Source organism: Acartia tonsa, chromosome 4 (assembly GCF_053477335.1).
Source record: "Acartia tonsa isolate MP-2025a chromosome 4, ASM5347733v1, whole genome shotgun sequence".
NCBI classification, from domain to species: Eukaryota; Metazoa; Arthropoda; class Copepoda; order Calanoida; family Acartiidae; genus Acartia; species Acartia tonsa.
Window position 1 is genome coordinate 10,301,102 of NC_137263.1, and position 15,129 is coordinate 10,316,230.

A 15,129-nucleotide genomic window follows, 5' to 3' on the forward strand; every position below is an offset into this window, starting at 1 on the left:
TTCCTTTGTTTACTGTTAAAATTATATTTCAGGCTGAAATAGTAACGTGTAGTTTCTTTGTGATTACTAAATATTTTCACATGGCTACTTTCTTCTGGATGTTCGTGGAAGGTAAGAATTTTAGTGACTGGTACCAAGTAATCAGAAAATGTACGATTTACGCAAGTATAAATAACCAACAAAATATTGCTTCTAAAAGCTGAACTAACGTATGCCATTAAAATCTCATTTATTTTTTATTTTTAGAGGGATAAAAACAAATTATGTATTGTACAAAATAGGACCCTGAATTTACCTGTCGTCAGATTTTTATATTTATTCTTAGCACAGCTATTCTATAATTAGGCTTAATTTCTTTGCATCTATGTAAGCCTACGGAATTTTAAAAGATTTGGCACAATATCAATATGGAATTTGTTGTAATTGTTCCCTCACTTGGACGAAGCCCATTTTGTTCCGAATTTGTATCACTTTTGAAAAGTGCGACTCCAGTTACGTCAAATTTTTCTTTCCCGAAAAAGGGAAGGGGGAAAAAAGGGAAGGGGGGAAGAAAAAAGAGATGAGAGAAAAGGGGGTTTTCCCCATCTCTTTTGAAGAGATTTTCTTCCCCCCTTCCCTTTTTCGGGAAAGAAAAATATGACGTAACTGGAGTCGCACTTTTCAAAAGTGATACAAATTCGGAACAAAATGGGCTTCGTCCCTCACTTGCAATACATTGTTTAAGTTTCAACTGAAATAAGGCGAAAAATGTTAAAATTTGATGTATTTAGATTTATAATTAAGTTTAGAATGAATTTAAATTTGTTGCACTTTTAAAGGACACATTACAAACTTTCCCGATTTTGTATTACTTTTGAGGAACATTATTCCAGTTACATCATATTTTTCTTTCCCAAAAAAGGGAAGGGGGGGGGGAGAAAATCTCTTCAAAAGAGATGGGGAAAACCCCCTTTTTTCCCATCTCTTTTTTCTTCCCCCCTTCCCTTTTTTTTCTTTCCCCCTTCCCTTTTTCGGGAAAGAAAAATATGACGTAACTGGAATCATGTTCCTCTAAAGTAATACAAAATCGGGAAAGTTTGTAATTTGTCCTTTTAAAGTATGGTCTTTTATATTTTAGAAAAGATTTTAAGACAAATTATGGATGACAACATCCATAAGTAGCGAAGCTCTTGAATACAGGCGGACGTACATTTGGAATTAAAGAGCAGCTTCATTACTAAGAAAGTTTTTAATTGAGGGAGGGGCCATTCTAATGAATTAACAACCCTTCTTTATGACTAAAGTTTTACTAGAAAGCTCCATTATCATTTATTTTCCTAATCCCTGTTTTAATGTGATAAAATATTTGCAAATTTAGGTTAGTAAATACTCTTAAAAATAAATATTTTCATGTTCTCTATTTCTCTAAAAGTACTTAAAGGAAAGAAATTCTTATCTATAAAATTTTTTTTACGCGCATGTCTTTTGAATAAGGAATATATCCACTTGTTGTCTAATCCGACTTACACCATGCATGGCAAATCAGGTTAATAAATATCAAATCCTCCCTGTAACCTGCCACTGCCATGTCAGATGGTTGATATTGATAATAATAGAATGGTCCATCTTACTCTTTTTATCCTTCCCGTTATCCTTCAAGCAATCTCCATACAGAATTTAAAATAAATAGGGCACACAAACATACCTAAACTTTAATCATAGTTATCAATTAACAATGCGTACGAAAGGTGTTGTAGAATAACTGGCAAACTATAAAATATAGAAAAGCTAAACATCTAAATCTGAGAATTTGCTGAAACTAATCCGTCACGTCAAGGTGAGAGTTATTAAATATTGAGTGAAAAACACTTAATTCATTAAATAGTTTCCACACACACACCTCTCTTCAAACTGTCAAACTCGGGCTAAATCTAATTTCTTCATTTCCTCAAGGTATAACTAGGACCACAATATCCATTAAACAATTTTACAAATCAAAGAATTTGGGGCGGGGTTGGGGAATTGGTCCAGATTTGAATCAAAGGTGCGGGAAATGCACTTGCTTTCAAGCTTGATTAAGTCATTGATATTAGTTGTAGCACTTTTTAAGGACGGAAAGGCAATTGTTACAAGTTCATATATTTTATAAAAGTTGTATTAAAAATATTTTAAAAAGACGGACTTACACTTGGCGTAGAAAACTTCGCTATTATACATGTGGAAGATTTTTAGATTAACTTTTTGCAATATAAAACATTAAAGAGTTTTGCATGTAAAAAGATGAAGAAATCACAAAAAAAAGGAGAATGTTCTTTTTCACCATAACTTGGCCAACAAATGTTCAAAAGGAAAGAAGATGAAATTTTTGGTTTTATTAAGTATGAAGCTGGATATGAGAACCAGTCACGGATAGCGGTATACGGAAATGGACAATAAATCAATATTTCCCTAACAATTATAAATGAAATTCTGCCTTTAGGGGCTGATAAATATTGGCGGGAAGATAGGGATGTAGATTGATTTACCAATCACTGTTCCTTTAACTCCCTGATAAAAGTACAACCTAAAAATGAATGATGATAATGCTGCCGTCAGGGGTTTCATTAAGTCTAATTTTACCCGCAAAAAAATCAAATTTATTTTCTTCTAAAAAAAACATACATTTAAGAAATTTACTTAAAATAATTGTTTATTAGAGTTAAGTGTTGTAAAAAAAAGTCACCTAAAGATTCTTTGGTGTCTATTGAGCACTAGACTCCCCCCCCCCCCTCCCCCTTATTTGAAATAAATTGAAAAAAATGTGTGGATAGGTATTTCCTTAGCCTAAATTTTACTAAGAGGCCTTAACCATATGTGTGGCTTATACCTGCAGTTTCCCTACCCTGCGGGACTGCTCAGTATCCAATATAGCCAATCTAACCTGATCTTAACGGAGGGTTTTCTTGACTAGACACTTTTAAGGAAACCGCCTATTTTTCTTCTCGCATTATGTATATTTACATATAAAATTGTTTTGGACAATATATTTTTGCTTGTTTATAAAATATTTTGGAAGCTGACACAAATTCTTAATGTTAAGATTTAGTCATAAAAAAAATAATTATTAAAAAGCTAAAACAAATTTGTACGTTATTGCATTTTAAATTTATTTTGTTAAACAAAATTGCTTGTCTTATTTTATTAAAGGGGGCCATAGGAGGGGGGAAGTCAACCCCCTATTTTCAATTGATGTTTTAAAAAGAAAAAGTTATAAAAAAGATTTTTTGGGATGGTCATTTTTTTCTCTTGGGAGGGTGGTGTTACTCTCCCTAAAATAGTTTTAAAACTCCTAGGACCTTAAAGATGCTACCCTGGAAAGGAGAACCATATCAGTTCAGTCGTTAGCTCTTCGAGGTACACACATACAGACAGAGACCTTTTACTTTGTTATAAGGATATTGCTTGCCTTATTATTATTTTACTATTTCTACAGTTTTATTTGTAGAAACTATTGAACACACGAATTGCCTTATATTTTTGGCATGATAATTCTTGTTAATATCATCATCTTATAATTTGGTATTTACTGTAATATTACCCTGTCAAACGTTTTGCTGGTATTATATTAACGTAAGATTCATAAAAATGTTTCATTTATTATAAGCGTTCTTTATATACAAGAAAGTCAAGTTACACCAACCCCCCCTTTATTTTGGCATGGTTAAAAGTATTGAGTTTAGCTCAAGGACTAGAAACGATAGCATTATGGGAACTGGTTCTACCCCATACCTTATTCTCTTCAACACTTTTCGTCATGCGTCATGTTGGAAGGGTGACACTAATTTCAGATCCCAGAAAAAAAAATATTTTTATATTATAGCGAATTAAATAATCTTGCAAGCATCGCTTTTATCTTATAGAGAAAAATAGTAAATCAAATAGCAAAAACAGAGATTTGCGTCACACTTCCAATATGACGCGCATGACCGCTACGACCGTAAGACGTGGCATTACTTTGTCCACTATCGGTTAAAAGACTCTAAAAGATAAGTTTATTTCTATATTACTCTCAACATACCTATGATTGTATGAACTCTAGTGTTTTTTGGAAAGATATTGACTAAATGAATCGGTCATACAACCTCATTGTCCTTACTTCCTGAATGGCAACTATGCAAAAATAAAGATAAAGAAACCAAACATTTGTGGGGTATTAGATTATGTAACACCCAAGAGACAATCAACTCTTTGATTGTATGACCTTCGTCTAGAAGCAGGGGTAGCTATTCTAACCAACAACCCTACAAAAAAAATCACGAAACCTTATAAAGTATGTGGTGGTATATTTTGTTTTTGTCATGTAACTGAAGAGGGATAGGACAGAAAGGGAGGAAAAGGGGAAGGGGGTTGTGGGGAAATTTTCCTTTAGAGTTGTTTGTCAGAATATCATTCCCATTTCCCTGGCCTAGAAGTAATAATTGAACATGGTAATGAGTTAACAAACAAAAAATATTGGAATTAGTTAACGAATTTGTATTCGGAACTAACGGACGTACAGTCGTTTTACTTTCTACATAAGCATTATAATAAAGAAAGAATGTTTTTTTTTATACTAATAAGACTATTGCGATACAAAGGTTAATTATTTATTATACTGCCTAACTAGCCTATAAAAACATGGCTTCATCTCTAGACTAATCTTTAATTATATGCATCTACATTGCCAGAATTATTTTTATCTTGCATAATAAAGGTATTTATATAGAGCTGAAAACAATGTGCGTGCACTGATATTTAAAACATTAAGGGGTGAAAAAGGGGAAAGAAGCAATTCCAAAATTAAATTTTAAGGGGGGGTGGGGTGTTGCTGACACACCCCGGCTATTTAACACCAACCTATCGCACGTCACTGGCTGAATATCTAAATCATTTTCTATTGTCTTTTAATTAAACTTATGAAGTTATAAAAGTATATTTTATACATTGAGACTTAATAAATGGATTATAACCAGTTTTGAATCGTGAAGATTTTTTTAATTTGTCCCAAAGATTTTTAACTACAATAAATTGCATATATTCCTTATTATTTGATTTATGGTAGATAAGGTAGGTAACAATGGGATGTATGTTAAACTATGGTTTATTAACTCAGTCTGCTATTTTTCCACGAATAATTTTAATCAACAACATAATGGGTAATTTTGTGTATCACATTTGTTATGTACACCTCTTCATCGTTCAATGTCTTACCCTAGAGACCCCTGAATTTTCTAGACAAAGGGAATCAGACTCTAAATCTGATATATTAATATTTTGGAAGAATACATTGTAGGTAATGTTCTACCATTTATAATTCATTCTTGGGCAGACAATATATATATTATAGGTACATGTGTATGTCTTAATAAATAGATAAACTAAATAAGCAATTCTTTCTATTGAGATATTTCTTTTTATACATTGTTTTAAAATACTAATTTTTGTAATTGATTGTCTCAAAGGGCATCGTATTAGCTTTAAATGGATGAAAACATTCATAAGTTGTGTTGCACTAATTATATTTATGCTAAATTAGGGTAAGACTGAAAAGTAATTTATGGAGAAAAAAAGTTTAAAAGTAAGATAAATCTTCACCTAAAAATTCAGCCGTCTATCTTAAATATTAACCAAGAAAATTATCTAAAGAAATCCAATTCTTTCTAGAGCATTGAGGATAAAACAAAACAAAAGTTATTGGAATTATGCTTAATCGTAAGAGGATTCTTCACAAAAAAAAGTTTCAAACGTCTATAATAATTTCCTTTCCCACATAGCCCTACGAACCCTTTGACAAAGTCATTGCCTAAAATTTAGTTATTATAGAGTAGTTATTTGCGACTGTTTGTATACCAATGCAAAAAAGATTAAGCTACTATTTTTAACATCTTTATTATGCCGGGACTTTCTTTTATAAAATAGCAATAATAACAATTAAAAGTATAAGATTAAAAAATATAATCATTTCACAAAGTTTCTTTAACTAAGTTAATTTAATGTAAACTAAATGCCTTTAAGAGAATGGTTTCTTAATAATGTAAAAATATTTATATTTTTGCTGTTTTTGATGATATGCATGCTTCTAAACGTCAAGGTACACAAACCAGAAACTTTGACAAAACTTATTCTGCACCAGTTTTCCGATTCAGAAAAAAAACAATATCGCTCACAAAACATTTTTTCCTGTTTCCTAAAATTTGGATACATTTTATTGATGCACAAGAGCAGCACATGACTGGAATTCATATAGAAATACAAATATACACAAATAACTTGTATCGAAAATTTAATATGCGCATTGGACATGGTATAATTTTTACAAGGATGAAACAACCAGTAGTAACTAGAGGGAGAATCCAACACCCTCCGAAAAATATCCTTTTGTAACTTTTTATAACAAAAATGGAAGGAGGTTGTTCAACCACATTCCCCTTTTTAGGTTGACCTTTAGGGGCATAACCGCTAGTAATATGTAAAGTACTAAAATAATTTTGATGAGGTCATAATAAAAGGTAGAAATAAATTTTTGAAACTCTGGAAATAATAATTTTGCAAGGAAAACAAGAATGCAAATTACATTCATTATTACAAAGTTGAAAGTGCACAATTTAATAAAGTTTCAAACTAATATCAAGGACAGGAAAACCACTTTTGTATCATCTTAATATTTAATTTGGGGTGATAACCCCCTTCTCTGTTAAGTTGAATAAATATGCTTGAAATTAGCTTTGAATTTCTTTTAATTAGTTAATTATTTTTTCAATAATTTTATGCATCTTTGTGAGGACATACTGTTGTTATGAAAAATGTTACATTTTTACATAAACGGTTGACTTCGGGTTCAAAAATTTGATTGATAGGATTATATGTTACTAGCGGATACGCCCCTAGCTTCTAGAGAGTATATATTTAAAGGGGTAGGGAAGGAAGACAGATAAAACGGCCTAAAACCATCCATGGACCCAAGTGAAGCTTCTATAAAATGGAGAACTCAGACGGTTGAGTAGTTATAGATTTCTTAAGCCACAGACGAAAAACCTTACTACTTTATATAATAGGATACGTAAAGCTTCAGGTTTCTGTAAACAATTTCTGTATTATAATGCATCATATAATTGTCTTATCGATTAAGAGCCGGTAATATTCCGCTTCAAAATAAGTTAATTCCGTAAAAAAAACACTAGGGAAAAAAATATAAATTCAAAGTAAAAAAAGATTATTATTTTTCTATTTTTTAGGTCTGTATCTATTTGTTCAAGTAATAGCAACATTTCTTGTGGAGAACTCAAACATGAAGCTCAGACATTATCTTCTTATTGGATGGGGTGTGTGTTTACTTTATTTATTTCTTAAAAATACAAAAAAAAGTATAAATTGAACAGAAAATAATTTTTAAAGGGTGCATGGTATCTGCCTTGTTATGATAAGATAACTTCGGCTCTTGCTGGTGCGTAATGCTAACTTAGTAACTACTGCAGCTTATAGTGCCTTTCAAGAAATGACGTCATACAATACAAATGACCAATGAAAGGTCAGTATATATTTTACTATTGGTCAATTACAATACATACTGGTCTTTCATTGGTGATTTGATTATGACGAAACTATAAACTGCAGCTGTAAATGTCTCTCCAGCTTAACTTTGATTTTTTGGCTCCTATCGCAATATTTCGCAGCTTAAGATTATCAAAAAGGAATTAGTAATTTCACTTAATGCCATTTTTGGACCACCTAAATCCTTATATATAATAATGGATAGACACCGAGACAACAAACTATTTTGATATATAGGATTACATAGGTTTCATTTCTAATTAATCGTTGCAATCAATTAACAAATTAATTTTCTACTAAATCAATTATTAATTTATAGAACTCTCACTCAACTTTTTCTATTAATCAATTTCATCCTCCCCCCCCCCCCTCCCCCCATCCCCTCCGACTACGCCCAATCCCTTTCTCGTGTCTGTTATCTGTGTCTCGATTCTTTTTTTTTGTTTTCTCTCTTTTTTTCTCCATCTCTCAATTTCGCCCTTTCTCGCCTTTTAATTTGAGACTTATCTAAATTGAACGAGAACAAGTAGGTACTCAAGCAATGCAACGTAGCAACAACAAACAAAATATTTGCGGCATGTTCTTTAAGTGTAATATTAAACTGGCAATTAATTTTGTAAAAAATGTTTTTTATAAAGGAAGGAAAATTATCATTTAAAAAGAGATTTCCTTGGTTTCCATTCCAGGAAAAACTTGAAAGGAAAAACTTGATAAAGATTAACCATTCTCCCAATTCCAATGTGTAATAATCAGATAAACACTTTGTAGAAACCTAACAAAAATATTAAAGTTACGGACGTTAAATCTTACACAGAGTAGCTGCGCGAAACTAAAAATCTATATATATATATTTGCTAATGGAATGGAAATATAAATTATAAAATTTTAAAGTCTGGAAATATTTTGTGTTGTGAATTGTCAGGACTTTAGGAATAGGAAAATTGAATATAGAATATTCACTTTAAAGCAAATTTTCTTTGTCTTAGTAGGGTTTCCATTATTTATTACCCCATCATATTTTTATCTTTTTGTATTTATTATGTTCATATAGGTTAGGTCAGGATAAGTAAGATTTAGGTGAACTTCACAATCCTTGTGGGGACTTGAAAATATATTTTCGTTTTACATGGGGGATTTGTCAATTAAAACTACGAATGAAAGAATCTTAAATTTACATAACAACCTTAAATGCGGTTAAAAGCGGTAGGAAGTCTCACCCTTGTATCCACACACCCCTTCTTCTCCTCTGTAAAACCTGTGCACTCACTTGTGTATATATTAGCAAATGTTTGTTAGGTTCGCACCAAGAACCGCGGGTCTGCCGTCGCTTCTTTATTCACACCGACAGAGCTGCGGCGGAGTGTGGCTAGAGAAGACTGCGGCTGGTAGCGGCTTTGACATGGTGTTGTTGAGAGTTACTACGGCTTAAAGTGGTCTAGACTTCCTTCAAGACTCCCAAATTTCTAGAATTCGCTTGTTTTTTTTGCAGCTGGAACCGCAGCTTTGCTTAAGCCACATGAATGAGTCCGGCTCGGCTACAGCGTCTAAAAAGTCTAAAACTTATTTTTTACTTGGAAATCCTTGCGGCTGGTAATGCAGCTTTTTAGGTGGCTCATTAGGCTGAGCGACTGATAGGTGGCTGAATGAAAAAAAGACGCTCAGCTGATTGTGATGCTATAGTAAAATACGTAGCTTTATATATCTGTGGCTGCATAGCCCTGTCAAGAACTATTTTTCAATTCTTGACATATATTCAATTCAATTTTCTCAGTTTAAAAGTTTTGTATATCAAACCATGGTATAAAAATATCAGATTCAACATAAACCAACAAAAAAAACATCAATATTTCTATTTTGTTATTTAAGTTTAGAATTTTTACAATTTAGAGGAAAGTTTGTGGAAAATAAATATCAAATGTTAAGTTGTTATTAATGATATTAATACTAGCTGAAAGTACATAAAAATATGTATATGGTATACCTTAATCTGTATGATACTGACTTAGTAGATATGTTTATGTGATTTATGTTTATTAAATTATTTGTTTTAGGCATCCCACTGATAATTGTTGGAATTTGGGCATTTCTCACAATAAAACAACAGGTTAGTAATAAATCTTCCTAAAAAAAGAAGCTTCGGAAAGTGTCATGTGTGACGTCATAAAATACATCTAAATCCATTATTTAGGGATTTCCTTTCCCACTTCTTCTTTCATCCCTCTGTTTAGGCGTATTTTTTTGACGTCACACATGACACTTTCCATTCCCTCCCTTTAAAAGAGGAAAGAAAAGTAGTAGCTGAGAAAAGCTATACATTAAATAACAGTATTGGAAACAGAAATTTTAAATGTCGAAAATATTATTGACCCAAACGCAAATGAGTGTCGAAATTGAACAATTTATTTTAAAATCACTAGGTTGAGGAAACAGAAATTAATTTTGAATTATTTAGGTTGATGGTTGCCCGTTTATGCACGAAGGAAACACCACCCTGGACTGGATCTACATAGCCCCGGTGCTGATCCTGCTGGCCACCAACACTTTCTTCCTTCTCTCAATTTTCTATGTTGTCATCACCAAGCTCAGATCCACAGGTAACCCATTTGATAACACGCATAACATGTTCTGTAAAGCTTACCTTAATCTGTTTATATGAAAAGTTTTTGTAGTTTTTAGGTTTCTGCAGATTTTTATTAGAGATTGATTTTAATTTTAAGAATCTTTAAGGTACATTTATAAATTTTTATCCATTTTCATTCGTTAAAGAGTTTAGCCTAAATTAAAATGGTCTTACCAAGATCAATGAATAAACCCAGTCCATTTGACATTCTTTTAGAATTGGCATTTTCATAAAAACAAATTCGTAAATTCTAAAGACTATAGATATATTATTAAAGTTTTTAAACAATATTTCTCTTAAAACGTGCATAAAAATGCAAGAGATGGGTTTCCCTCTAATTCAGTCAGATTATTCTAAGTATTATTGGAAAAAAATGACTGGCGAAAATGAAAATGTTCTCAAAATTAGGATTAATTTTCAGTCAGAATAGTTTTAAGAAATTTAAAACGTACTATTCGCATTCGGGTTTAAAAGAATATTTTCCAACATTTTAAATTGCTTTGGTTGGTTTAAACTTGTTGTTTTTTTAATTGAAATCTGCAAGTACAGATTGGTTATATTTTCATTAGTTATCTTAAACTTTTCACTTGTAATTAACTTATTTTACCTACAACTTTAACAAAATTTGAGATTTGCTGATTAAAAAGAAAATTTTAGGTTTTATGGTTAAAATTTTAATACTTTAAAAACAGAATAAAACAAAATTTTCTATAAGAATTATTTCATTTGATAAATATGTTGCAGGATTAAATATGATTCCCCTTCTTACCTGAGTGAGGCGGGCTAACATGCTGGCAAATGTCTGGCCAACCAACATCCTGCCATCTGTTTCTCTTACTTTACAAACTTTACAAAACAAGAATCAGTTTATTTTCAAACTTTGATGCCAACTTATTCAAAGAACAGTGGGGCAAATAAAAACATTTTTGTTCGCTTAACAAACGCGGAGGTTTTTCTCATATCGCATATTGACCCAAAATCTTAGGTTAACATAAAAATACATATAACATAACATATAATGACTATGGATCTGTCTACTTTGCTAGAAAAAATAAGGCAAGTAAGGAGGGGCTTCCGGTGGTCTTTAGCATCTAAAAAACTAAAACCAATATCATGGCTTTCAGTAATCTGAAAAGCTTTAATGCTGTCAAAATTGGGAATTTATCCTAATACTAAAGTAACAGGATGTCTGTGTGTTTGTGTGTTTGTACCGAAGGATCTCACTTACCGCTGAACCGATCGGGTTCTCCCGAACAGGGTAGCTTCTCATAAGTCCCGGGAAGGTTTATAACTATTTTGGGGGAGGATACCACCACCCTATCAGGAGAAATCGCCCCTTGAAAAAATTACCACTCCCGAAAAAGAGACTCCAACGAAACATAAACCAATTATTTCTGTAATTAGATATTTAAAAAAAAAAAAAACATTCAAAGTGCCACTAGAGGCCTCAAGAAAAAGAACTAAAAGTTTTATATGTTAGTTTTAATAGACGTAACAGGATGTTTTTAAGTGAAGCTTCTCTTATATCCTTGGAAGGCTTAATTATTTTTAGGCTTCTCTCTCTAGGGGGTTAGGTGCCAGTTGAAAAATTTAAGCCAAAACCTAAAACCACCAAATTATATCATATTAAATAATTGTATTGTAATATAAATGTACACAATTCATTTAAAGTTAGGGAAAATTTTCAATGATAATTGTTTTTAAAAAGAGATAAAAGACGTAGAGAGATACTTAATTTTTTATCAATTGAAACAATGAATAAAGACAAATAATTTAGGCTAAATGGGTTTATTATATCATATCTTCCTTATTCTATTTCGAAATTGATAACCCCATCCCCACCCACCCCCCCAAAAAAAATTCGTTTAGTTCGGCTTGGTTGGATTAATGAAAGTGCCTGCTTGGGTTTTAAAGTAAAATTTAAGTCAGTTACAAATGAAGCTATTTAAAATATTAATTGTCAATCTTTAATATTAGATTTATTGTTTCACCAGATATTAGAACAGCTTTGAAGTTTGGTAATTACACATACTTCATTTAATAGAATTCAACATGAATTTCACTATGTGTACTCATCTAATATGTAGAAATTATATGCTAACAAATTAATAATTTCAACCATTCAATAAATTTATATTGAAACTTTGTAACTTTCCAAATAATTTGAATTTGTTATATAATTAGTTTGTGGGTTTATATGGTTGTTATTAGTTTATGCTTTTCAGAGAACTCTCATATACCTTCCATAATGGTTATAGGTTTTTTTCTTGCCCGTTTTAAAAGGTCTATAGGTGCTAGTGGCGCAACCAATAGTAAAAAAAACTGTTTAAGGCATAATTTCTTATTTCAAATCCTTTTCTTGTAAAAGAAATGTTATCTGGGATTATATTTTGCCTTCGGGGTATTCCTGGTATGCTCTGTCAAACCAGGATGTGAGCATTATGTCGAAACATATGTCTTGCCAATAAAGTCAACTATATGGTATGTTCATAGCTGACAAAAAATCGACTTACAAATATCCCTAATGTTCAATATATAATATCAAAAAAAGGTCATGGCTATCATTTTATCAATATGAAGTTAATCTATTGGCATTGTGACTTAAGTTTCTTTTAAAGATATTATACCAGTAAAAGTTTTGACAAGGATTACAATGTACTGTAGAAAACTAATGCTTTAATTAATCGAATTATTTAAACATTTATTGGACATTTAAAAGTAAGGTATAATATAATTCTAGATAATTTATTGCTTCTAACGTTTGCCTTTTAGTATTTTAAATTTTTATGTTTTGTACGGTCTCGTTGCATGGATTCACAGCAAGATTTTTAAAACCTGTAACCCGTGGTCCGTGGATTAGCTTAAATGATAATGTGACTCCTGTAGGTGAAGTCTCGGGTTCCCATTATACTGGAGACGTTAAATGTTACCTACTGCTGCTATGTCTAACGCGTGACAATATGAGTAAGAGTAGAGGGGAACGCCTTGGTCCGTTAAAAAAAAAGGTGCAACTAGATAATTACCATGCACAGTTATGACTTCATATGTTATATAATGGACATTAGAGTATTGCATCCCACCACAAATGGATTTCTAAATCTCTAGATAATGTCTTGAAATCAAAGGGAACCTCTCCCCTCAACGATCGATATGTTGAATATCATACATACATTGTAATATTAATTTAAACAAACTGTTCAAATAATTCCCTAGTGTAATATGTTTTTAAGTAGCGAAGCTACTCGATATTTTACTTTGTCTGTCCGTCCGTCCGTTCCAATGTAAGTGATGTAATTTTTTCTCGTCTACTTTTTAAGATAAACGCTTTACAATTTGGGTTTGATTCCCTTTACCTATACACACCCAGTATGTAATTTAATTGGTCCGTATGTCTGTTAATCATGCTTTAAAAGAAAAACATATTTTTAAAATATTTGTGATTTCTGAACATCTGCTCTATAACTAACTTTGTCTGTTTGTTCATCCAAAATTAAGTTTTCTTCGCAACTTGAGGATGTTGTCATCCTTGTTTTTGTAGAGAGGCTCACCCGTTCTTACCAACTCTAAATCTTGCAACTTCGCCTAATCCTTCTCCACGATAAATCATTCATTTTTGGCAAACTTTTGCTTTATATTTCATACTAGCTTTTCAAGTTAATAAACAAAGACATTTTTTCCATAAATAGCATTAGCAGTTTGTTCCAAAAAAAAACAGCGACCTAATTACATATGTAAAAGACTGTATTTAATTTTCTAATTTTCTTAAATGTTAGATCTTATTTGCTTGACTTCGCTTCGCTACCTACTGAAAACAACCGTCCTTGTGTCTTGTGTTTCAAATCAGCATGATTAGAATTAAAATAATGAGAAAGATATAAAACTAAATCTAATGATGGTTACGTACAGGTTACTTATCTAATGATAGGAAATGTTTGATTAATATTTGTGTTCAGGTGGCCAAGCGGACCACCAGAACTGGAAGGCAGCCAAAGCTCTGCTGGTGATCATACCTCTACTTGGCATCACTTACCTCATTACTATTGAAGGTATCTTTTTAAATGCAAAAAAGACAAAAGTTAGAAGTCAATATTATTGTCAGTTTGAACTTAGTATAGTGTTTGATCGTAATTTTAATGTTAAATATGTTCATATTTTGTATAATATGCCAGGAGGGAGGGGACATTGATGTTTAAATTACCATGGTACCCAAATTCTTCATCAGGTTGGCCAAAAAACTTTGAGTACTTATAATAAATTTTGATTGGTTGGTTCTAAAACTAATAGTGTATAAACTTTAATACCGTTATTTCGATTTTACTAAGGGTTATCTTCTTAAGGGATGTGTATCAATTTATCGTCTGTTGACTCATTCCTGATTACTAAGCAACGCAGTAAACCCTTGTTTTATATGCCAGAAAGGATAGAGGAAGTAAAACGATCAAACTCAAGAAAAAAAAATATGACTTAAAATATGTTTTTTGTATATAATCTGAAAGAAAGTTGAATCTGTACATTGTGTATAAAGGATAAAATTGTATGGTTTGAGAAATAAATGTTCTGCCACTTCCGGAAAAGGGATATCACAGGATTTATGTGTTTATACAAGGGCCCGGTACCTGATCTATTTTTGGGAGGTCAGTCGCATGTATTATTAGACGATTAAAAAAATAACGTGCTGTTAGAAATTATAGTTGCTAATTAGCAATAAAGAGAGAGCATTATGGCAACTACTTCCATAATAATTTAAATCTGACACATGGAAATTGGATAGAGAAAACATATTTTTGTCTTTTAAATATCCAAGTATCCCTGGTAGCACACAAAGACGTCGGATTTTGACGGCTTATTAGTAAAATAGTGCACCTGTTTGTATGCAGCAGAATTTGATAATAGTTATTTCTCGCATCGTATTATAAACGGCTTTCCGCGGATATAGAAAGTACAATTATGAGATTAAAACT

General features: G+C 31.7%; 1 protein-coding gene across 2 annotated transcripts in view; it reads left to right on the top strand.

Moving 5' to 3' along the window:
• Window positions 1-15,129, top strand: part of LOC145316003 (diuretic hormone receptor-like) — a 115,868-nt gene that overhangs the window by 70,272 nt on the left and 30,467 nt on the right. For both annotated transcript variants that reach the window (XM_080156263.1, XM_080156264.1), the window contains 5 exons: window positions 33-111; window positions 7,233-7,319; window positions 9,600-9,652; window positions 10,001-10,142; window positions 14,122-14,214. In XM_080156263.1, the coding sequence (XP_080012389.1) occupies window positions 33-111; window positions 7,233-7,319; window positions 9,600-9,652; window positions 10,001-10,142; window positions 14,122-14,214 (454 nt within the window). The remainder of the gene's footprint in view (window positions 1-32; window positions 112-7,232; window positions 7,320-9,599; window positions 9,653-10,000; window positions 10,143-14,121; window positions 14,215-15,129) is intronic.